This window comes from Coloeus monedula, assembly GCF_965178545.1.
Source record: "Coloeus monedula genome assembly, chromosome: 18".
Classification (NCBI taxonomy): Eukaryota; Metazoa; Chordata; class Aves; order Passeriformes; family Corvidae; genus Coloeus; species Coloeus monedula.
Window position 1 is genome coordinate 2,966,335 of NC_138798.1, and position 24,725 is coordinate 2,991,059.

Consider the following 24,725-nt stretch of genomic DNA (forward strand, 5'->3'; position numbering starts at 1 on the left):
AAAATCCCAGAGATCTTAATAAGCTAATTCAGTAACTGTTTGTGGCTTTTGTTGTTCCTCTTTGTTGTGAGGACAGAACTGGTTCATGCTGATGAGTGCTGCATGAAAATTATATTATTAGTAATTACTGGTAATTTCTTGTCTGGAAGCTTCAGGTTTGTGGGAGAACTTGATTCTATTTGCTTCTGTATTCCCTCTGGCTTGGCTGTAGTGTCTCACAGTACCTCAGGACACTTGAGCAGTTCCCTTTCCTCCATAGCAACTTTTCACACCAGTTCTGGGTGGCAGAGGCAGTTCCCCCTCTGTCCTGGCGTGGATTTTCTGTCCATCATTGAAGTGTTGAGGCTTCCCCCAAGTGAAGGGAGCAGCTCCAGCCCCCAGCTCACAAAGGATGTCAGTGCAGGGTGATGCCGTGGGGATGAGGGAGAAGGCAAAGGACCGGAATGTGCTTCTACGTTTTCCCCTTAAAACTGTATTTTTATTTTAAATGTGCTGTGGTAACACCGTGGTTTTTGTCAGCTGGCAAAGAGAGGAATTAGTCATAGAGGTTTGTTTTGTTTTCTTCTATGGAAGCTGGCAGAAAGGTAGAAAGAAAAAAGTGTACCATTAAACAAAAATCCCTGCAAAAACAACAACCTTAAAGCACCAGCTTTTCAAAGAAAATGACAGTATTGCTATATTTGCTCTTTATGGAGAGCATCACCTGGCTACGGTGTCTCAAGTCCCTCTTTTAGATTTAGATTAGGGATATGCCTGCTTTTTGTGTTGTGCATGGAAACATGCAATGGAGGTAATTGTACCTAGCTTAGCTAAGGAAATGGGAATAAAGGGAAGTAGTGCTTAATTGTTCAGTTTGAGAGTTACCTTTTCTCCTTGTACCAAATACTGAGTTTTTTCTTCAGAGATCCTCACTAGAATAGAAACATTTTTATCCCTTTCTCAGCCTGAGATTAATAGAGGGGCACTTCTTAAAAGTTGTATCTTCTGTTTTGATTTGGTTTCCAACATCCTAATTACTTCTACTTCCAACCATGCCTCTGTATCTGCTTTCCTTTCATCTTCCCGACTCTGATTGGAAGTAGCCTTAGACCAGAAAAGAAGGAAATCTTGGCTGTAGGTGAGATAAGCAGCATTTGCAGAGGAGGAGGGCCGGTGGCTGGCACCTTTCACAGGACCTGCAGCCTGAGAACACTCGGGAATGCTTGGGAACGCAGCCGAAGGTGGGGCAGCCACAGGGTCATCTCAGACAGCTCTGGCAAGGGCTGGTGGTTTGAAATTTGCCTGGGAATAAATAGTAAGTAAACCCTGGGATATACTTGGCGAGGCAGTTCCTGCAGTTGTTCCAAGCTTCTGTGAAAGGAGCAAGCAGGAAAAGCAGGGGGGCTTGCAGCTTTTTTTTTTTTTTTCCCCCTGAACTGTAGTAAGTTTTCAGCCTGTTTGTTTTGGATGCCCAGCTATTCTTAATAAACACCTGATTCCTTACTGGTTGGAGATGCTGATGGGGTGGGGGCTCTGGGGTATAAGCCTATGGCTCCTATGCTCAGATAATAAGGTGGCAGCAACTTTGATTCCTTGTGTCAGCATCTCTTCATGACTTTTTGTTCGGGAAGGTCAGTAAAGCTAAAGAGCAAATAACTTGCTCCCTAAGCAGAGGGCTTGCAATCCAGGTTGAGTTTATATTTGTAGCTTTGTTTTGAATTTTGTTGTTATTGGCTAAAGAAATGCCTGTGCTCTTCTGGTGCTCTGTGAACTCAGCTGTTGCGGTGCCCTTCAGTGCCTCTGGATTTGGAGTGGGAGGAATGCTTGTTATTTTGTGTGATGGAAGGGCCTGTTTTCAGACTCTGAGATGTGTAAAACCTTCAAACGCCAAAATATTGGCAGGGTGATGCTAAACTTTCCTCTTTTCCAGATAAGTAATAGGGAGATTTGCTCTGATTTGTAAAATAATAATTTCTCACTGGTTACTTCATGTAAACACTGATGGGGTTTTTTATGAATTGATTCTCTCGCTGCCCCCTCCTCCCCCTGGGGAGAGATCTTTAGCAGCACATGGAAAATGTGACTGACCCTTAAAGGTCAGGTTCAGTCCCCCCTTCTGCTTTTCATATCCCGCTTGTCAGACAATGCAACTTACTTGCTTTATCTCCTGTCCGGATCTGCTATTTTTTTCTGTATGTCTAATCTTTTTTCTGTGTGTGAATTTTAAATAGAATTTCTATAAAATATGGTTGCAGTAGAGCTGTTCTCTGAACGTAATTTACTGTGCTTTATGGCTTCTGCGGATCTTTTTTTAGTTTCTTGCTACGGATGATATTGATTGGAGTACAGCATTTTTATGCAGCTGAATGGAAAGGTTATGCTATTGCAGATTATGCTTTTTTTAAAAAGCTGTTTTACAGTAATAAACACATAGAGGCAGTGGCTACCAAAACTCTTTATTAAGTAGCTGTAAAACCTCTAACAAGATAAACCGTTTAATGTATTGCCTTGTTAGTGTCTTTAGCCCTGCCTTTGATGGCGTGGTAGGTAGAGTATATATTTAGAAACTAATTCCAGAAAAAACCCCATCCATCAGACTAAAGTATTTTTCAAGACCCAAAAAACAATCCTATCTTTTGTTTTTCCTAAGCAGAAAATCATGTGCTTTGCATGAAAGATGCTGGTGGTAAAGCTTGGGCTTTCCGAATGGGAAAAACAGGGGCAATGGGCTCGTAACATCCCAGCCATCCCAGGAGAGTGAGACTCACGAGGCATTCCTGCTGGGATGGAGACTTGGATGAGCAGAAGAATGTTGGTGTCCACATTCACTTGCAAACCTTCTGGATTTTGGGTTGGCTTTTACTTCTGGCTTTTGTAGTAGAGCTCAGGGGGTGTGCAGTCAATCGAGCTTAGCACCAGACACGCTGTGGATGTTATTCCTCTGTCTGGAAGGTCTTTAGAGATGCATCAGACATCTCAGGGAATGATTCAGTTTGTAACAAACAGCCTCCTTCCATGCATGTTTTTGTCTCTCCTGGTAGAGCTGACTTGCTTCTGCCAAGCACTGGAATGTGACTGGTTTTCCAGAACATGAGCAGAGCATCCCGAGTGATTTTAAAAGCCAGTGCTTAGCATTCCTGTCTTTTTTTTTTTCCCTTTTCTTCTTTTTCTCTTTCCCTTTTTTGATGTCACACAAAACCACTTGTTTGGAGTAGGGAAGTGTCTAATGGAACATTTAACTTTTTAACTTTTTTTTTTTTTCTGAAAGTGGCCAGTTAGCTGATTAGCTTACCATGTGTGCTCTTGGTAGCAATAGGGCGTTTTTTCTTGGATTTTTTTTTTTTTTCCTACAGGGATGTGTATTTGACTGAAAGAATCAGTTGCTTCTCTTGCACATCCCAATATTTATTTGCTTAACTGGTCCTGCTAAGGAGGAAAATGTATGTTCTGAAAGGCTTTACACACTCAAAGGAAATGTTTAGGAAGTTCCTTTGTTTCTAGTGACACTTAACTACAAGAACTGGCCCATAAGTAACAGGGAAGAAAGTTGCTTCTTGTACCCAACAGCTTTGTCCTCTGAAATACCACTACTGGGAATGTGTGGTTATTCCCATCAGGCAGCCTGAGGGATCTGAAAAAGAAAGTTTTATTGGTGTCAGTTGGGTGTTACCTGTGTTAGCCCTGAGTGCCTGAGCTGCTGGAGAGCTGCGGAGGAACTTGCAGATTTCAACATGTGTGTTTTATCTTGTCAGTTTTTTGAGGCTTTTCTCTTTTCCCACTGGTTTCTATGGGAATGTCACAAGTTTGGGTGGTGTGTGTAACCCTCCCAACTGCAGCACAGTCTGTCTCTGTATTGCTTAACTTTTGGGGATTTTTTGTGCTCGTTTTGTGCTGCAGGACAGGGGCAGAGGATGTTTGACATTAACTGTAGGGGTGCCAGTTTCAGGGATGGCAGTCAGAGAGATGATTTCTCTGTCCTCTGGAGGTGAAACAATTAAGTCAAAAAGCTGCACAAACCATTGTTTCCACACAGACTTGAGGATGGACCTTTACCATCCCCAGTCCCCTGGGGTGCAATGCAAGCTCAGAGAGGTCCCAGAGGTGGGAAGTTGGTTTGGGGAGTGAAGGAGGAGAGGGGCTTGTGTGGCTGACCTCAAGAAGGGCACTATTGAGTGAAAGGTTTGTCTCTACCACCTTTTTCAGAAGAACTGGTATGTGCTAAAACATCCGAGGGAACTGGGAGTGTTCCTAGCCCTGGGCACAGCACTACATGCATTTAAAAATAAAAACTGGTGACACTTGTTTCAGCTGTCCTTAGTGTGAATCAAAGCACTCCGGTTTCCAGTATTTCTCAGCACTGACAACACCAGACTGGGCAGCAGAGATATTTTAGCCCTGCACACAGGATTAGTGGTGTCTTAGGGAGGAAAATGAAGCACCGTGTGTTCCTGCAAATGAGCAATTTACAATTCACTGAAAAAAGTCTGTTACTGCCTGGCGGATGGTTCTGTGTTGTACAAGGCTTTTGATCTGGGAATCCTGTCAATCACCTGCAAGTTGAAGAGCTGGAAGAGGGTTGTGCTTGCTGGTAACTTTGTGCTCCTTTGCTGCACCGGCTCAGGGAGCTTCTTCCAAAGAGTGTTCAGTGCAGATTGTGTGAGTGTCTTTCAGTGTAAGAACCGAACTCCAAAGGTATAAAGGAATTTAGTTAACTAATCCCCATCCCTTCTTAGAATGTGGTAACTTAAGCTTTGGTACTAGGGCACCCCAAACCCAAACAAGGGGCTCAGGTGGGATTTTTGAGACAGTTGCCTGTGCAAATATCACACTGATGTTTTTCTCTGTTTTGAAAACCTCCTTATGCTCCATAGCTTTCTTCCTGGGTGCTCCCCTTGCCCTTGGTCTGGCACCATTTCTGAAGGAAGAGGTGTTGGGCCACTCAGGGTGAAAGATGTAACAGGAACACAGTAAACCAGCCCTTTGTTCTTGTGCTGCACCCAGTGCGTGTTGGTTTGGGTGGAGGGACTGGAGGAACCTCTCCCAGGAGGGCTTTTGTAGCCAGTCACACCTTGGACCTTGCTGGAGGTGTGGATAGAACTGGAGCTATTAATGCAGGCTTTTACCACATCATCTTGGCAAACCATTTTCTCCAATAAATGTGACAGGCTGACCTGGTGCTTCCAGAGGAATTTGTCCCTGAATCCTGGAGGAGCTCAGTACTGGGAAGTGTTAGGGAGGCTGACACTGCTGTTTTGGAAATTCTGGAGGTGATTGCTGGGGAGAGGAATATGAGAAAATTACTCCTTCTCCTTCAGATGTGTGCAATTTGTAACTGTTTGGCTAATCTGATTATCTCATCTTGCCTGGGATGACGGATGGGACAGATAGCTGTGCTTTGCTCAGTCCTTTTGTGCTAAAGGAGCACATGACCTTATTTTGAAAGAGTAAACTTCTGCAGGAATAAATATTGTAAAGAGAAAAATGATGCTCTCTCTACTTTCCCCTATGACAGGCTTTAGAAACTTGTCCATTATTCTGTACAACAGCGTAGTTACAATCCTGTCTGTCAGCATGGAACTGGAAAATATTTTCAGCTCAAAATAAACTCCACAAATAAAATAGCTTCCATGTGATCCCATATTCAGAGGAAAGCTACTGGACTTTAGTCCTAAATAAAGATTCCAGCCAACTTTGGTGCTTTAAAGAACAGTTAGTGGTTGTCCTAAATTTGACCTTACCAGGTCCACTCTCCTGCATAGCCCTTTCCTTTGGTCAGGTCAACAGAGCAAGGTTCACATTGGTTTCTCTTTGTTACTGGTGCTTTCAGTTGCTTTGAGAGTGGCTTCAGTGGTGTGAAATGCAAGGAAAACATTCCAAAATGTAATCATTGAGCCATCACTTAGTTGGCAAGTAATTTTCAAAGCTTGCCGTTGTCCTTTGGTCCTCTTTATCATTGCTGGGAAAAAATGCATTAACCTGTGCTTGAGAAGGCAATGATTTGCTTGGTTTTTGATACAGTCAGACCTGTTTATTTTGTCAGTGGTAGATGCTTCTAATGTATTTAGCAGTAAATCATCCTGAAGCCAGGTCTCTGAACAGCTCTTGCTCGTGTTCTTTCCTCCTGATGGGGGTGTCGGGATTTTGTTGCTGAATGTGCAGAAGAGAATGGCCATTCTTCTTTCTCTTCTAATTTCAGAGATCAACAGGGATCAAGTGCATTGCATTTTTAGAAGTAGCAATTCTGGTTAGTTTGGAACTTGGAAGTTTTCTCTCCCATTAGCTAATTAGGACTATTATACTCTACTGTCATTATTGTCACTCAGGGTATTTTTGAGAATCAAGGGTGAAAAGTGACTGTATAAAATGAAACTCATCAACAAGGCTCCCTGAGCCTATTGTGAGTCACCCTCACTGATTTCAGTGACAAAAATAAATCTTCTGTTACAACTGTTGACTCCTGCAAGCCCTGCAGTTACTCATTGCAGGAGCTGGTGCTGGTTTGTGCCTTGGGAAGAGCCACTGTCACCAACACGTGGCCAGGGAGGCATCTCACCCACATGTGGCTCCTGTCAGCCAGGCTCTTTTCCCTCCACCTCTAGCCTACGATAAATTGTTAAACTTTTACTACCTCTTGGATTGTTTTGATCTTTATCAATTTTATAAAAAATCCTGAAGCTGAATAGCGCTCTCCTGAGGAAGGAGGGGCAGCTGGTTCTTGGCAAAAGCTTGTGTTCTAGTGGGAGAACAGAGAGGATAAGGCCATGAATTTACATAATTATTGATGCCTTTTCTTTTTTTTTAAACTGAAAACATAAATTGCACACCTGAGCAGCTGAGATAATCTTCTAGCAGTGGTCTCTGTAATTAAAAAAAATTGTTAGCAGGTTGTCACTAAAGTATGGATTGTTAGTGCTTCCATTGCTTACGCTTTGCTTTTCTTCCTTGTAATTATCGTGACTGGTATTTTTAGGGCAGCTTTGCAGCTTGTCTATTTTCTCCCAAGTTGGCTAAAAATGCTGGTCTCACGTGACACGATAGATATTCTCTTGGAAACTAATGCTGTATATATCCTGAACTTCCTGTTCTACTGATATCTGGATTAATTTCTTAAAATTGCAGGAGCTGGAGGAAAGGTGTCCCTTTTTATTGAAGCCTGGGCATGTGGCTGTTAATGGTCTTAAGAGTAGCTTGACTGGTCTTTGCAGATAAATCCTAGCCTGGAATGTTTTTGTTTGCTTTAACTTTTGGGTGGTACTAGCCTTAGTTGTAACCTCTTTCAGTTTCTGTTGTCTTTTAATAAGGACTTCCTAGAGCTTTGATCCTGCAGTGAAATCCATGCAGAATCCAGCTGTGGCTGCAGCAACGAGGCTGACACGGAGCACGGGGCTGCTGCTGTGCTGCTCAGACTTTCCCACTGGAATCACGGGGCTCTTCTGTTGATTTATTTAGTCGTAGGGCTACCCTTACAGGAGCTTTACTGTGTCTCCTGTCTGTGTCTCCAGGACACCTGGATGCACATTTCTCAGAAGTGTTGAGAACTGCACGCTGCTGGTGCCCAGGCCCAGGACTTGTCCCTGCTGTCCCTGTCTCAGCTCCCACCTGGAGCTCCTGGGCAGGTCCGTGGGGCCTCAGCATTGGTTGAGGGCACCCACACAGAACAAGGTGTCTGCTTGTGTGTTACACGTGATAATGCTTAACCTGAAAACTCAAGGTTGCAGTGGGGAGCTTCTGGTAGAATTGTATATGCTCTTTTCAGTGACACACTCCATTTCCATGCAGGCTGTGAGAGGTGCTGGTGGGAAATGGTATCATTTGTGAGCTCCTCCAGACAGGGTACAGCTCATGGATGAGCCTTGCCCTGCATTTGGGCAGTGTTGTTTAGGTTGATCCCAAGGTTTCCAGCCTGGCTCTTGCAGGAGTTGACTGTGTGTGCTGTCACTGCTGGCATTGCTGGGAATGCAGCTTCCAAACACCCTCTGGAACCCGTGAGAGACCAAGGCACTGTTTGTGTTATTGATTTCTGGACTTCGCTGTCATTCAGGATTTTTGCTTACTGACAGAAGCAAAATAAAAGCAAATCTGTGGAAGAGCAGAAATGGAACTTTTAGGCTAATGAAGCTGTATTGTGTCTGACAAATGGGTGGCTAATCTGCTGGAGAAGGGGGAGGGTTGACTTTTAATGAGAAGTTATTACATGTTGAATAGCTGTTAAATTGCTGTATTAATAAAGTGGACAATCCTCTCTAGCTTGTCTCCTTAAAGTGTTCTTTGAATTGAGAACCCCCTTTAATCCATTCTTTTAAAAAATTAATTAACATTTTGAAAAACACTTCTTTGACTGTGGTGGCCTGGTTCAGATTAAATTGGGGTTATGTCATGACTGCTTCCTTATGTACTTTAGCTGTAATTTATGGACTCAGTGGATAACACTAACTTCATATATAAGAGCTTAACACTTCTGAGAACAAGACTAATGGGCTGATTTTTTTGGTCACAGCTTTGAATTGGCAGCAAACAGAATAGAAATGAGATGAGAAAACAGGGTCTGGTGCCTGGACTGAGAACTTTGATATTATTTTCAGTTCAGCTCCTGATTGTTTTGACTGGGAGCCAGCATTTGCAGTGAATTTTAGACTAAACTGTCCAAACTTTAGTGTCCCTCAGATATTGCACTCCTTGTAGACTGCGGGTAGCTTTTATTGCACAGATTAATTGTCCTTTTCTTCGTGCCATGTTGTGATCAAGCTGGAATGTTGAAGTCCTTTGGCTCCTCTGGTACACTTCGTGGATATGCCAAACCCTCCAGCTTTGGGTGGTTTTGGCTTCCCACCTGCCAGTTCTGGGGTTTCTGAGAGGGTATCCCTCAGGGCATCCCTCAGGGCCAGCAGACACACGTGTGTGCTCTGGATGTGGCTGTCTAAGAAAGCCCAGCTCCTGAATCAGGTCACTGTTTACAAAGCAGATTTATGTCAGATATAAATACAGCTGTAATGCCCTTTAGCGAAGGGCATCTGGGGCTGTGCAGTGCTCCTGCAATCCGAGAGCTGACAGAGCTGGATCAGCCAGGATGGAGAAATTCCTAAGGTGTGAAACAACTGGCCAGACCACGGCAGGAGCTGTAGAGCCAGGACAGGGAACTGCACCACTCAGTCAGAGCCATCCCTGAAATCTGAACCGAGGGGGTTGGACACTTTCTGCTCCGTGCTTTGCTTCCTCAGCTGCTGTCAGGCTGGAACAAGGTTTCCATCCTATGGTGCATCTCATGAAAAGGAAAATGTTGTGTCTGAACCCTTAGTGAACTTAATTTTGTAATGCTCTCTTATAAGGGACACCCCAAAAAAGAAGTGTCCCTTATAAAGGCCACCCCCTAAACAATTTGGATATTTGTTGGGGAAAAAAGGAAAAGTTTATTTGAATGGGTCTTGGAGGTCAAGAAACAGATTTTGTTACTTTTCTTTTAATTTACATTAAATTGCTTTCTTTTGACCCATCTGTGCAGTATGACACGTTGTTGCAGGACACCCTGATGGACTTGTGAAACTGAATTTGTAGTTGGTGGAGGTGGTTGAAATCCCATTTAGTTTGAGGAATAAAACCACACAGAACTCCACATGAGTCCTCAAGGAACATGAGAATTCTGCCCTTGGGAAAGCTCTCTGCTTGCTTTGTTGGACTCAAACCGCAATATGTGCTCTATGGCTGTTAAATGCTTTGATACATCCAGAAATTTTCTGTAGGAAAGAGAATTGTTTCCTGGAGAGAAGTCTGAGTGAAGCCAGATCTTGGCTTTCTGAAACCAGTGGCAGTGGGAACAGCTGTGGGAGGGGTTCAGCAAAATGGGTCACAACAAAAGGCTGAAGGATTTGCTTCAAAGTTTTTGTCTTGTGGATTTGACAGCTGAAAAGTGAGTTTGGTTTGTGATGCCCAAGATATTAATGCAAAAATTGGGTTCAGAGCACAACTTAATTACATCTGAGAATATTTTCCCCAGCAAGGATTATTTGCATGGGGTTTTGGGGATACTGTTGTGAGAGTTTGAGCATCTTTTGATCTTGTCATTTGAAGAAATCTCCTTGTCATTTGAAGAAATAGGAGGTCTGTAGCCCTTCTAGAAGAGGGAGGGTGAGTGTTTGGTTGTGGCTACGCTGGTTTGAGTGTCACAGGCTGCCTGGGCAGCTCTGCCAGTCTTCATTCAAGTTACTGCATCAACCAAACCTGGACCTACTTTCCAGCAGGAAAATGGCCTTTCTATGAGCAACGGGAGGTGGGGTGTGGTGTGTGCTGAGGACCTCTGGGCTCTTGGGGGAATTTGATATTTTCAAGAATCGTTTTATTTTCTGCAGAAATTACTGATAGCTTGAAAGGCAGTTGGTAAGAAGAAAAAAGAATTCTTCACATTTTTTTTCCTGCAGAATTGTGCCGGTTATCAGGGAAGTTGAATTTGCTTGAGCTACCCCACTCCCTCCTCTATTTATAAAAAATTATTTTGTGGCAAAAGTTGGATCCAATCTTGAATCTGCTCTGTCACTGATTCTCTCTTGGATATTGGACCAGATAATTTTTCTCCCTGTGTCTTAATTTCCCTGCAAATGAGGGATAATGATGGTTGTCCCTGAGGCCAGGGCAGAGCTTTAATGCATCCCTCAAGCACTGGGAGCTGCTGCAAGGATCACGGCTGGGCCCCAGCCAGGCACTCCTGCTCCGGTGGCTCTGCTCTGGGTGTGTGACTCAGAGAATGTTGTTTCCTCTTCTCTTGCCAGTACCTGCATTTGTCTCCTTAGGTACCACTCCTGCCCTTGGCTTGGGCAAATTCATCATTTATTAATATGTAGTTTCAGCTATATTTTAAGTGATCATAGTGTGTCCTTTGGGTTGTATTTTTTATGGAATGGGCAGAATGGGGAAGGAGTGTGTTGGGTTTTCCCAGAGCAGGTGAGAATTCAGGATGTGGATAGCACCTGGCAGTATCCCTGGGGGTCTCTTGTTGCCTGAGCTGGCCATTGGATCCTGGTTTGGAAGGGTGTGCAGAGGTCCTGGGTGTTGTGGAGGTGCAGCTGTGGCCCCAGTGCAGCAGCTGGATTTGGGGCAAAGCCGAGGGTCTGGTCCCATCAGCAGCTCCCCAGGGAGGAACCTGGAGCCGCATGTCCCACAGCCCTCGAGCTGGGACTGTCCAAGTGACTGGCAAAGCTTTGTCCTCCTTCAGACTTCTCAGAAAAAGGGAGGGGACAGAAATGGCCCAGCAATTTGTTACCCAGACTAAAGGAGAAATGGAACTGCTCTGGCACTTCGGCCTTCTCTGCCTCAGCTGGCAAAACTGCTCAGCTGGAAACACCCTGGAACCCTCTAAATGGTGTGGGTGGTATTTAGAGGCTGTGTGTTCCATGTTGTGGTTAGCATTAAGGATGATTTGCAAAAGCAGTAAGATGTGATGGTTTAAAAATGCACCATCACTCCATATGTGGGATGTGGAATGGTAGAAGGGAAGACATAACACCAGCCCGAAATGTGCTGAATAATGAACTGAAAGTGGTTATTGATTAGCTGTGCACTTTCATTACCCTGCTGCAGTCCGAGAGCAGCGAGTGATTCTTTTTTCTTTATTAAAAAAAAAAAAAAGAAAAAAGACTTTCAAAGGCGCTTATGAAATATTTAGTGTAATTATTTCCAAGATCAAAACTCCAAAGAAATTACCCAGCCACAGAAACCTTGTTAATCTGTTGGTGTTATGGATGAAAGATGCAACAGAGATATTAAACATTTACTGCTCTTGTGCAAAATGGCCCTGTACTTTCTACCTCAATTGCACCATTATTCATCAGCCTTCACTGCTGTGTCTGTCTTGCTCCCCATGTAGGAATTTTAGGTGTCATTACAAGTTTCTTCTGATGGAGTGGGACTTATTTTCTTTATCCCCATTTTGCCTTTAGGCAAGGCTCAGCCTAATGAAACCAGTGTGAAGTATGACGGTGCTCTAACACTGCCTTTGCAACGGGTATCGTGTTTTCCTCCATGAAATAGTCTTTTTAAACCAGCTTTGAATGCTCATTTCCTGTTCCACATGGTATTTGCATAAGCGAGGGAATAAAATGTTATTTCCGTCAGGACTGTAACTACTGAAAAAGTGGAGGAGCTGTTGATGACCCTTTTCAGTTTGAATAGGGAGTTACTGAGGAAGCAATCCAGGCTCTGTCCGATGTTGACTCAAATCCCAAAATTGCATTTTTGTGTCTCAAAAGCAGGTTTAGTGGATCTGCAAGTGTTTGGAGATAAAAATTCAAATTAACATTGAGAAATAGCCTGAAATGGGCTGTAGGTTGGAAAAGATGAGCGTAAAGACCCATGAATCAGCTGTAAAATGGGGAATGAATGCGTGGTTGCCATTCCAGAAGAGGTGGGATATGGCTGTAATGGGTTTGGGACTGAGTGGCTGTCAAGTGCCTTGTGCTATTGGCAAATACCATGCAGAGGGGTATGAACAAGAGTCACAGGAAAGACATGGAGCTTTGGACTTCACCCTCTCTGCTCTCAATTTCTTATTTTCATGCTTAGCGACTGGTAAGATGAAGGAGTGGGAGTTTTCATGACTTTCTGCTCTTGATGTTTTAATAGAAAACTGTACTTTCCAGTGCAGCTACTGATGGAGAGAAAGGGAACAGGGATGGTGTGGACATGGACATTAAGAGCCTGGATGGATTTGTCATTGGGATTTTACTTCTTAATACAAGTGGAGCCTTGACCAGCTGGTGGGAGCTGCACCAAGCTCCGTTGTGCTCACTCTTCTGAGTTCTGTCAGGAAGAGGGATTGTAGCACCTGGAGCTGGAAAGTGTAAATGCAGTAACCTCCCAGGGAGGCTACCTGGGAAATTAGATATGTTTATTTTTTTTTTTTAAACTTGGCCTGCCTCCCATCTCCTTGCCACTGCTGCCCAGAGTGTGCAGGCTTCTGCTTGGCAGTGGCCCTTCAGTCTAATGGATGTGCCACCAACCAAAGAAAAATCCTGTCCGTGCTGTTTGCCTGTGGCATTCCATAGATTTTTCTTTACAGTGGTTTAATGAGCTGCCAGCAATTTTCAGTCTGTTTTCAGCCAACACGCTGTACTTGCCACACTGTCAGTGCTGCTTTTATTTTTGTTTCCCTGTGTGTATATATATGTATGTCTATATATATGTGTGTCTATATATAAAATATATATTACATATCTATCTTTATGTATTTGTGTTCATAATGTTGGCCTGTTTTCACTGGATAATGTTGAGTCTTGGACTAAGAGCAACCCCGTTAAAAGCAGGGTCTGCCCAGTTCCTTTAGCTCACCAGGCTCTAGCGTGGCCACAGGATGCTGGGGTTTGTGGCTGCTCTCCTCATGCAGTTTCACTTGGAAACGTTTAACCTTTAATGTCAGTGTTCTGTTTGATATTCATCTTTATCCCCAGTATCAGCAAAAGGATTAGAGGCTGGTTTGTCTTTCCCTCTGAACTCATCTGTGGCTCCAGTGTGCTTATTAGTTCTTTTAATGGCTTCTTTATTAGTTCGTTATTGCATAACCTCCAGGCACGGCAGGACTTGAAATGTTAATTTTCCAACCAAAGTTCAGCTGATGGACTTCACCTGATCCCCTTGGAGTCAGTGTGTGCATGAGGAGGGCTGGCTGGCTTTGCACCACAGCATCATTTAAAAAGCAGAAGGGAGGGAGTTAGTTTTTCCTCTCCCAGGTGTTAAATGAGTAATAGGAATGGAAAGTACAAAAAACCAGCACAATATCCTAGAACGCTTAAGCAGAAGAGGTGGTGGGTATTGTGCACGCTTTGCTGTGGTGTTGCTTTCCCCCCTCCCTTTCTCCTCATGTTGCTTCGAGCCAGTATTTGGCTGCCCAGTGAACTATAACAAGATTTAATAGCTCCAGTGTTGCTATATTGCATTTGGACCGCTTCCATCCTTCAGTTGTAATAAACGTCTGCTTTACAATGAGCTCTTAAATTCTATAAGTGACGTCAAATTGTATCTAATAATGGAAAAAAGATCAAGTACTGTAAGTGTGACTTGTTCGCCCTGTCTCACCGAGCAGTGTTTGTCCTCAGCCCCTTGCTGTGCTGCCTGCCTTCGAGAGCTCTGGAGCTTGCCCTACACCTGGCAAAAGCTGATTTCCACAAATGCTTGTGTTTTCCTTGTTCTCTTCCCCCTTCCTTGTCCCCTGGCTGTGTTGGAGGCAGTGGCCAGCCCCAGGGGCAGGCATGGGGAGCTCCAGCTGCTCCAGCGCTGGAAGGACTGCTGCAGTTTTGCGACGTGGGCACTTGTTCATTAGCTGCTGGTTCACTGTCAGATGGGATCTAAGCTCAGTCATGAAACTCAGATGTGCAAACATCTGCACTGTAATATTTCTCTGTGAAGATGTGACAGATGAGATGGGCGATTAAGATGAACGACCGCACTGAGAGTCATGCACTGACACAGTGGCCTTGGAGCTGAGAGCCTGTGAACTGTGCACTTTTAAGGAGCTTTAACTTTTGATCCATTTTTTTTTTCTCCCCAGGCCTGATGAATTTTTAAATCTGCTTAGCTGTCAGTGAGCAGGTACAGCCCACACTATGAAAACTGAAAACTGCTGATTTTAAAAAGCTTGTTCTGTCTCTTCAGTTTAGTGCATGTGTGTGAGAGACAGTTTTGAGAGTAGTGATGAGTGTTTGTGGCCACAAAGCTACTAAATAGAAATGTTGAGGCTTTTTAACCTTTTGGTGTAGACATGGCTTGAAACAGTCCCACTGGAGAGATCACTTTGGTGGGGTTGGGAGAGGAGGGGAGAGAAGGGAAAGGTAAAATACGAGCACTCATTATTCATCTCCTTGGAAAAGCTTCATAAACTGTGTTTTCCCCTGACCTTTACAGAGTGGTGGTCAGTCATGAGAGATTCACGGTGACACTTAGGCTCCAGCCTAGAGTGTGCTAAGCACTCACAAACCAAGAAGTTCCTCTCTGTCTTGTGGTCCTTCCCATGGAGCTGGCAGCGGGATGTGGGCAGGCCAATTGTGAGGCCGTGCTGGTCCCTGTGATGGATCTCAGGCTGTGTGCGCCACAGCCTCTGGAGAGCGTTGGGCTGAGCAAGGTTTGACAGCCAGGCTCTGTAGATGCTCCTGGAAAGCTCCTGAGAGGCAGGGACACCGTGGACAACCAGGATCAGAGTGACAGGGAATGGTCTTTGCAGCAGTGTCACTCTGGAGAGATAAAGCTGAGCAAGACTGCTCTGGGCCAGGAGGGAAACTGCTGCATTAATCGAGGTGTGAGCACCGAGGCTGCCTTTGAAAACTGCTGACTTAGGCCTTGGGAATCTGTTTCCCATTTATGCTGCTGCTTCTGAAGGCATAAATAAATCCAAGCACAGTAAGTATGCAGCGCTTCCAGTCATGGGAGAGCACTGTGTCCTCCTCCAGGGAACTCTGCGGGAGAGGGAAGGTGGCCAGGCTGCTAAGCCTGGCGTTGCTTCCCGAAGTCCAAGTGTTGGATACACTTGGGATCAATGCTAACATCTCTTTGATATCACTTTCTTCAAGGAAGCATCTTCTTGGGGAATAAAGGCGATGTAGAGAACCTAAGGAAGGTCTTTAGGGAGGTAGGTGAGGTCTCCAGGTAATGCCTTCACTCATCCTTTTGTCATTATGGGTTTGGCTTGGTTTTCTTATGGTTGTTTCTCTTAATTATCTTTAATTTCTTGATGATGTAAAAATATTACAAGGAAAATTGTTCAATAGCTGAGTCAAAGATACCAATCCTTAGCTCACAAGTGTGCTCTTTCATAAAGGAGACTTTTCTCAGCTTCTACAGACACCACAGCCCTGAGCAGGCAGTGGTTGATCAGAACCTGAGACCTGGGGCTGGGACCTGCCTCTGCCACCAGCTGCTGTGTGAGTCTCCATGATGGGCTTTCCTTTTAACTTTATAAAAGCATAAAATGAACCTCCTGTGTGAAGCTCATTATAGTTGCTCTCTGTGTCTGGGGCCATTTTTTCTCTGTTGAAAAAGGGATGCAGCAACCATGGCCCGAGGTGGGTTCCTCCTGCTGGGGCATTTGTTGCTCACTGCAGCCTTGAAAAGCCTCTGCTCAGCAGCCTGAGCACGGAAAATGTGAGCTGGTCAAAAATTAGTCATTAAGGTGACAGCTGGGAACAGAGTCATAACAGCCCTTTTGTAGCCTGAACCCACGGTGTGAGTGGTTCTCCTGTCCTGAACCTGCAGAAGAGCCGGGATTTCTGCTGTCACACTCAGTTTCCATCCCCTCAGGGCCAGCCTGGGAACCCTGGCTGGGATTTGACCTCCAGCACTCCAGAAGCACAGTTCAACCACCCCGTCACACCCTGTTTCTTACTCCTTAATTACGAGCTGTCAGTTGTTATCAGTCTTTTGCTACCTCCTTTAGTACCAGGGAGGTTGCCCTGACTTCCCAAAGCGAACACCAAGTTCATGGGTTAAACAAGAGGTTCTGCTGGGTCTCTTGGTCTGTTCAGCTTCTGCAGATCCAGATAATCCTCCCCTGATTTTAAAGCACGGGCACTTTTTTTAGGGAGTTTGTTGTTGTGAGGGAGACTGTTAAAATTGGAAGTAAATGCAGCAGGCTGTGCGTGAGCCTTCAGACAGCCTGGAGCAATGGCTCAGAGGTGGACCTGACTCATCGCAGCAGGATATTGACTCTGCAGCATAATTATGATGCTTTGAGAACCTGATTTTAAAATAATTGAGGTATAAAATTATGCGCCTGGCTCGCACAGTTACTACAGCTCTGGGTATAAATTGAATAACGGGCTGTACAAATGTGCCACTTGGCTATAGCAGGAATAGCAGCGAGTCTGGAAATGTCCTGCGTCACCGCTGTTTTCCTCTTGCTGGGAAGCTGGCTGCAGGCTGAGGTCTGCAAACAGCCTCTGGATCTTCCACTTGTGCAGCCACAGGGGTTTGGCAAATCCAGAGGAAGTCCAGCTTGGTGCTGCTGAAATCCAGTGGTGAAACCCTGGCTGTTTGCTAATCCCGGCACGTGGAGCATCTCAAACACCTCCGGCTGGAGCAATGGGCTGGGTGCAGACAAGTGCCATGGATGCAGCTGCGGTTTTGACACCCATTTTCAGAGCTGTGTGGTGGCTCCCCTGCTTCCAGAAGTGCTTTTTCCTTCTCTCCCATCATTTCTGCAGACAAACTTCTGTGTTTGGTTTGGACAATACAATGAGGGGTCTTGATGAGCTTTAATTCTCTATAAAATCCCAAGATTTTGGAAGGAGGCCTCTCTCCTCAGTGAGTTGTCTGAAAGAGCCATTTTGTCACCTCTGTCCCACCTGGAATGGTGTTCCCCCGGATTTGAATTAGGTGAAATCCTATGTTTGTATTTTGTGGTTTAATACCTGGGCTCCATGGCTCTTGGAAGGCTTGGAACAGGTTGTTTTCAACTCAAAGACAACCCAAACTGCAAATTTACCACGATTTTTTTTTTTTTTTTTTTTTTTTGGCCAGTCAAGCTAAAAACCAGGCAAACAAGTCAGGTTTGTTCTCTTTGTGCCTCCTTCAGTGTCAGGCTGCTGATCCCAGGTGCTTTTCCCTTGGTTTGAGGTTGGGATTTGCTCCTTGGTGTTGCCCAGTGTGTTTCTGGGGTTGTTTTCTACCCAGCTTTTGGGGGCTAGCAGCAGTAGCTGGAGTGGGTCACTGCTGGAGGAGGTTTCCAGTGGGCACATAAGCAGGATCTGCTGCAGCCTGCAGACCTGCAGACTGAGCCCAAACACTGCTTTTTAATCATTGGCCACAGGGAAGGAGAAATCTGATGGGGAACTTCCCACTGAACCCTCAGCTCCCATAAAAGCTGAGCAGGAAGCTGGAGCAGGAGCCAGTGCTGTGACCAGACAGGCTTCGCATGCCAAGGCTGCTGCTGCACTTGCTTGGGGCCAAAATGTTGGGATTTTTAGTCTGTAATAAAATAAACCCTCTTGTGTCTCAGCCATCTGAATTATTACCTGACTGGCACTTCATTATAAAACACATTTTTTCGATGTTGGTACTTGTTTCTTGCCATTTTACTGCTTTTTAGGTTTTATTTTTTGTTTTATTCATCTCTTCCAGTCGATAGAAATACCCTGGTTTTAGCAAGCAGCAAGGGCAGACGTGACTGATGTCCTTATGATGGAGCAGAACCACTTTCAGAGCATTTGGGGAACAGGGGGAGAAGCTTTTAAATCTAATTTTCAAAGATCTCTAAAGCACAACAAACTGCTCAAGACGTGTAGCTCCCACTGCCATTAGCTCCAAGAGTTGAGATCCTGGAGTTGCACCATTGCAAATCTGGTGCTTGAGATCCATCCTGTGGTGGTAACTGTTGTTCTTTGCCATGACACTAATTAAAAATCGCTTAATGAGATTATCTCCACCTGTTCTGGAGGATTAGTTTGATGGAGGAAATCCTGCACGTGCGTGTGGATGCACACACTTCTGTGCATAGCTTGGCAGTGTAGGGAAGCAGAGTCTTCCCAGAATTATTCTCTGCAGGCTTTGCCATAGCTGAGACTTTTTTATCCTCCCCTCCACGCACACAGATTGCTCTGACAGCAATAAAATGCGGCAGAGAATTGAATTTGGAAATAAATTGTTTAGATGATGCAGCACCAGACAGATCACTATTCCAGAAGAGTCGGTCCGGGGTGGATTTGCTTTAGTGCTGGATTAGAAATGTGGCAGTCACAGGGAGGCGAGCTGGGGGCACCATGGCACGGGGCTGGGTGTGCCTGGGCCAGCGAGCCCTGGGCAGTGTCCCCGTGTATGCTCGGCACTGGGGCAGCTCTGGCAGAGATGTCACAGTAAACCTGGGCTATAAATACTGAATGTTGTCCCTGGTTGCTCTGTGACCACGGGCATGTGTTTGAACCTCTCTAAACCTTGTAAAAGTTTGGTGAAGTGTTGTGCAAACACCAACTGGCACTAAGGGCTGTTGATAGTGGTGCGGTTTCCTGGTTCCCGCATCATGGTTTAATCCACAAGATAAATTGGTTGGGTTTATTCTGTTGGTTGTTTTCACCAGTCACAGGGTTTGGGGCTGGTTTGGCTCTAGCAGCTCTGTCTGAAGACATCCAATAAGCAGGCACAGCAGAAAGGTGGATTTTGGTGACAAGAAGGAACCGAGTGAATGGTTTGTGTGCTGTGAGAGCCGTCACCAGATCCTGCCACAGCTGACTTGGGCTGATAACAGACTTTGCTTCTTGTGTCCTCTGTTCATCACCATTCATCCTTTTATTTCCCCCTTCCTTACATAAAGTTATTGTCTTTATCCACAGTCCATAGAGGTTATTAAAGATATTTGAAGAGTTCCTGCTTTGACCTGTGGTGTAGCAAATGCCATATTCCCTGAATTCTTAACCAGTAATTCTGTTACAGTGCCTTGAGGTGGGGTAGGATGGGATTTTTCTCTGTTGCAGTTTGATCTTTGACTGTATTCTCATACAGTGGGAGTGTAAAAATGAGCCTGACATTGACAGAAGTGACAGGAGGATCTTGCCAGCAGACTGCTTTGGAGGTGCAAGAGAAGGGGTCCTACCAAGAAAATAATTCAGAATAGAGCAGGGAAGAAAAGTACATTTCTACTGTCTTTATTCTTAGAATCCAAAGATCTTTCTTCATCATGTTTTTACTGAGGGCTGAGGAAGTCTTAATTATTGCCTTTTCTTGTTGCTAAATGCTTTTGAGAGGATAAAACCTGATGCCTTTGAGTGGATGCATCTCTAGTGTGTTGCTGACACTGGAGAGAGACTTTATTGTGGGCAGCAGCAGATTCATTTGGAGCTTTTGTCACATCCCTTCCGTGGAGATGCTGTTGCATATGAAAGTCTGATTGATACAGTGGCAAAGGTCACGAGGGTAAAAGCTTTGATGGTGTCCCCTGAAGCAACTCAAAATTCTTGGGAAGGATTCTGTTCAGTTTGATACCAAAGGTCTGGTAGCACTCCAGGGATTCTTCTCTCTGCTATTAGGCTTATAGCTATTACAAAAATTAATGTTTGTCTGTTGTTTTTTTATTTTCTAAATGGGATGTTCTGCCATAAGAATGGAAAATAACCACTTCTCTCTTTTCCCCCTCCCCCCCTTTCTCTCTGTTTCAGGGATCCTCGATGCATTTCCTTGCCATTATTTAAGGAGCCTTTACTAAAAGCTTTTGGATTGTGTTTTTGAGCAGAGAAGAGATTTTTGTATCCAAAATGCTCATAAAGGAATATCGTATTCCTCTTCCAATGAGTGTGGAAGAATATCGCATCGCCCAGCTCTACATGATACAGGTCAGGAACATTCTGGTCCCTGCAGGGCCCTGGGGGGCTCTGGGTGGGGTGGGGGAGAATTGCTGCAGGATTGGGTGTTTTAAATTTGGGTTTTGCTGTTTGCTTATAAAGGAGAAGCAGGGAAAGTAACACAGATTTCAATTTCTGACCTGCTTCCTCTTCTCCTTAAATTGGAGAACCTCTGTTTGACCTACCTGGGGAAACAGCAACTTATTCCTGTGGAAACACTCAGCCCACCTGTGTGGGTACCTACTGGAAGGGATCAAGCTGTAGGGCATAAACAGCTACTGCTTCCCAGGTGGGCTGTGGTTGCTGGTCATGCCAGTTCCAGTTGCAAACTAAATTCTGTTCTTTTCTTGGGAAGCAACAGTTGAATATAAATTAGAGAGGGTAAACCAAAGGTGTAGCTTGGAATTAAGGGAGGGAAAAAATTAAATGTAATATATCTGGTGAAACAGATACTAATCAGTTTAGGCATAAAATGTAGATTATTTTTAATAGGCTTCTGAATACTGATGGGAATTTTTGTGGAATTCCCTGTCTGCGGTAAAGCAGTTAATTAAAATGTTGGGGTTTTGTAACTGAAATCCTCTGTGCCCATATTCTCCCAGTGTTTGAAATCCAACCAGGAGCAGTTATAAAAGGAAATGAATCTGAAGTGTTATTTCATTGTCCCATGCTTTAAATAAAATGTAATTTTGCTCATCCAGCAAAACACACATCTCATACTGAGCTTGCAGGAGAACTTTGCTTTCTGAAGCAGGATGAAGCGATGCTAGAAAAACCTGCTTTGGCTTAAAACCTAGAATAAGTTAAGGGGAAAAAGCAAACTCCCCAAAGCAAAAGGACAACTCTCCCATTTCTTGCCTGACCACCCAGCCGTGTTCCTTAAGGATTTGTGCACTTGGGCTTGACTGTTAATAGAATGGATGGTGTGTATTTTCCAGTAATAACGCTCAAATTCCTTTTTCTGACACAAATGTGTGTTTAACCTAAATCTTGGCATAAACAAGTAAACATTTTTCTTAGGTGCCTTCATTTTTTCTATACCTTTTACTGATGCTGTAGCTGCTTTGAATATTGGTACAATTATATTGTTAACAACTTTGTCTTCCTAATTTGTCTCAGCTGCTTTGCATGAAGAGCTGGTGGATGGCAGCAGAGTATTATCTGTGCAGAGTTTGTCAGTGAGCAGCAGAGCATAGGGGAGAGTGATCTGATTAGGAAGGAGGAGCCCACCTGATTCAACAGAGGATGAATCCTTAATGGAGGAGTGTCTGTGGGGCCTCTGGGAATTCTGGAGGACTTGGTCAGGGAGGAGGATTTGCTTTTTGATCTCAGAAGTTAAATTGCTGATTTTTATTTCCTTAATGCAGAACACTGGGTTCTGCTTTGTTACTTGACAGGGATTTTGGCTGTATCTTAACATCAAAAGGACCTGAGAAGCTATTAGGGTTTCATGCGAGGGGAAGTTCACCAGCACAGGAAACTGCTTGACAAATTACATCTCCAAATTGCCATCCAGCCCTGCTTTAATTTTCTACTGCATTGACAGCCAGCAGAGTAAGGTTTCCTCTCAGATCAGGTGTCAAGTCAGGTTTCTGATCTCCCTCCACTCTCCTGGAGCAGGGGGCTAAGCTGGGAATGCTGCATGGAGCCCAAGGTCTGGGGGAGCTGGAGGAGTGCATGACAAGCAAGGGACTTTGCTGTGTTACTTGTACAAGTAGTGCAAGAGGAAAAGTTAGCTGTGCTTTTCCTTGAGAATACTAGTTTCAGCTCAAGTTTGAAAGTAACAAAAAACAACAACAAAACAAGGAAGACCACTTAGGGTAGAGTTCATAGTTTGGTAGTGATTTGCTTCAATTGTTCCTGAAGTTGGTGGAAAGATTCCTGCTGGCTTCAATGTGAGCTTTTCCTAGACCGGGATATCAAATGTTCTTTTTCTTCAGTTTGACTTAAAAGTGGAGGTTTTGTCTTTGAGACAGGCACTGGGGAAGGAGCAGTGGGGAGCGTGACTTCCATCCTTTTCAGAGAATGAGAAAGTGCTTCATGTCTGTCCTTTTATTTTTCCTCTGAAACGCCTGAAGAGGCCACAGGAAAAGTAAGTTCTGTGTGTTGAGCCCCCTTATGGGTACAAGCTGAGATATCTGTGCAAAGCAGCAGTGAAGAGGCATTTCTGAGAAATTTGTGGTTGAAATATAGAACAGAATGTTTTGAAGTAGTTCCTGGGAAGAGAAGCGATTTTTAAAAGCAAAAGGTTAATTTCTAAGACATTTGTCATGTACAGAATGGTGGTGTTATTGCTGGAGGCACCAGGCAGCCAGGTCCTGTGAGAAGCACTTCTCCGGCAGTGGAAAAGGAGATGTCATGATTGTTCCTCAAGGGTTTTAGGGAGCCTCAAGCACATGTTTGAAGTTGATCACTCGTTTACCTTCAAGCTCATGAGTGAAAATTCCTGTTAAATTCCAAACCAGTTGGTACAAAGCTGCCTATTTTTTTGCCTGGGTATAAATTTTCCTAGATTGCAGCATTGTCCAAATGGAAGTTTTCCAAAAGGCCCTTCTCCCCTGAGCCCTTGTGGTAGAAGTGGTGCTTCAAAGCCATGTGGAGAGGGATGTTCAGGCTCAAGCTGTAGTACTGTCATCACTTTTCAAAGGCTTTTTCATGCAGATTTTTGCTTTGCAGTGGAAGGGTCAATCATCTGTTTTCATGAGAAAATAACCCCTTCTTCTTAGAAGTCTTAACAAAAATTTCCACCAGATTTGATGTAAGCAGCATCATGCCCAAGTAGCAAAGGATCCTTCCATTAAATGGGAACAGGCTGTTCTCATATTTGCTGTGTTTACTGGATGGGAGAATTAAAATTGTGCAGTATATAATCCACATCTCTCTTGGTTCTCTGCGCCACTGGGCAGGCGAGATGTGCAATAAATCATTGTGTGCATGCCCGTGTTGCTCTGTAATTCCTCTTATAACTACAAGTTCTCCAGGCTGGTGTATAAAGCTGTGAAAACTGAGATGAGTGGCCTGCTGCCTTGCTAAATTTTTTTTTTTTTAATTTGAGGTGAGAGAGCAAAAAGTCTCCTAAGTTGCTTTCTGCTGGCTTCTGAAATATTATCTACAGTCAGTGGTTTCAGTACTTTAAGTAGCACTTAAATTCTTCCCTAAATAAGTTAATTTTACATTACAGCAAGGACTTAATGTACCCTCGACTTGCTTGAAGCCTAGCAGATCTGAACTGAATTGTTTTTCTCTATTAAATTTCAGACTTTCAATATCCTTCCATGGGAAACCTCTCACACAGCGTTGTCAGCCTCTCCAGGTTGGGAGCGCTTGCTCCAGGGGAGTTGGGTTTAGCTTTTCCAAAAGCACAAGGCCTTTTTGCATCATTGCTGAGTTTTTGTCTCTTTTGACATCCAAATTAAAACATACTCATTTTTATATCTGAGCTGAGAAGCAGTGATCTTCCTTCCTGCTGTGACCTGGTTTTGTTGTGGTGCATAAAACAGGCAAAATATTTCAAAACAGTGAAATCATTCTTTGTACCTCTATTCATGTAACGTTTTCCTGAAATCTGTGTGCACATTTAAAAGCCAGCCCTGCTTCCAAGGGTGAGAGATTTCTCAATGAACTCAATGATAGCTGTCCATGGGACTGGGAGAGCTGTGGTTTGATCTGGGGAAGCTGCAGGCTCCTGCCCTAAAGTAATCAGAGAGGAACTGGAGATGAGCACTGGAATGAGTTCCATGAAGCACAAACTGTTTATGGGGGGAACAGCTGTAACCATCTGTAGGAACTTGTTTTTTCCTGCAGAAGTTTTGAGCCAAGGACTCTGTCCTGGATGTCTTCTCAGAGCCTGCACATCACACCCAGTGCATGTGTGCTATTTCAGTCTCTGCGAGGTGAATCCTGTTGGGCACAAAGGGATCTGTGTTACACATTAGAGAGATCTTATTAAAGGGTCTCTTAATTCTTCCCCTCCTGAGTCCTGCATATTTTTGTCTCAACAGCAATCCTTTCCTGGAACACTGGCATCCTTTCCTTGTGTGTTCAGGGAGCCTTCCTTTCAGTACACCTCCTCCTCACCCCAGAAACAATGCACACATTAGCGTAAAGTCTCTGTTTCATAAAAGCTTGGAATACGAGCCCTGAATGCATTTGTCAGGATGTTATTAGCCAAAGGTCAGTCCTTTTATCATCTTAATAATGTTCATTACAGTGCTTCCATATGCCATGAGATTCCGAGAGACTGCTGCCCTTCTGACCCTTTCAGAAGACAAGAGAATTCCTCTTGTTATTAAAACTTATTTTTATATCAGTGTGCTCAGCTTTCTTGTCTGTTGTAAATAACTCTGGTCCTCATTTTGTCCACACAGATTTCTCTGGGTATTTGTGACCTTCCTCCAAAAATAGTTGCTTTAAAAATATTCTTCTGCTGGACCTAGTGATTACCTT

The 24,725-nt window shown here is 44.3% G+C and overlaps 1 protein-coding gene across 7 annotated transcripts in view; it reads left to right on the plus strand.

The window, feature by feature from the left end:
- PITPNM2 (phosphatidylinositol transfer protein membrane associated 2) overlaps positions 1-24,725 on the plus strand; it is a gene marked incomplete at its 3' end in the record, with an annotated part of 123,084 nt that overhangs the window by 42,884 nt on the left and 55,475 nt on the right. For all 7 annotated transcript variants that reach the window (XM_082293555.1, XM_082293560.1, XM_082293559.1 and 4 more), the window contains one exon: positions 20,097-20,270. In XM_082293555.1, coding sequence (XP_082149681.1) covers positions 20,193-20,270 — 78 coding nt within the window. In that variant the 5' untranslated portion in view covers positions 20,097-20,192. The remainder of the gene's footprint in view (positions 1-20,096; positions 20,271-24,725) is intronic.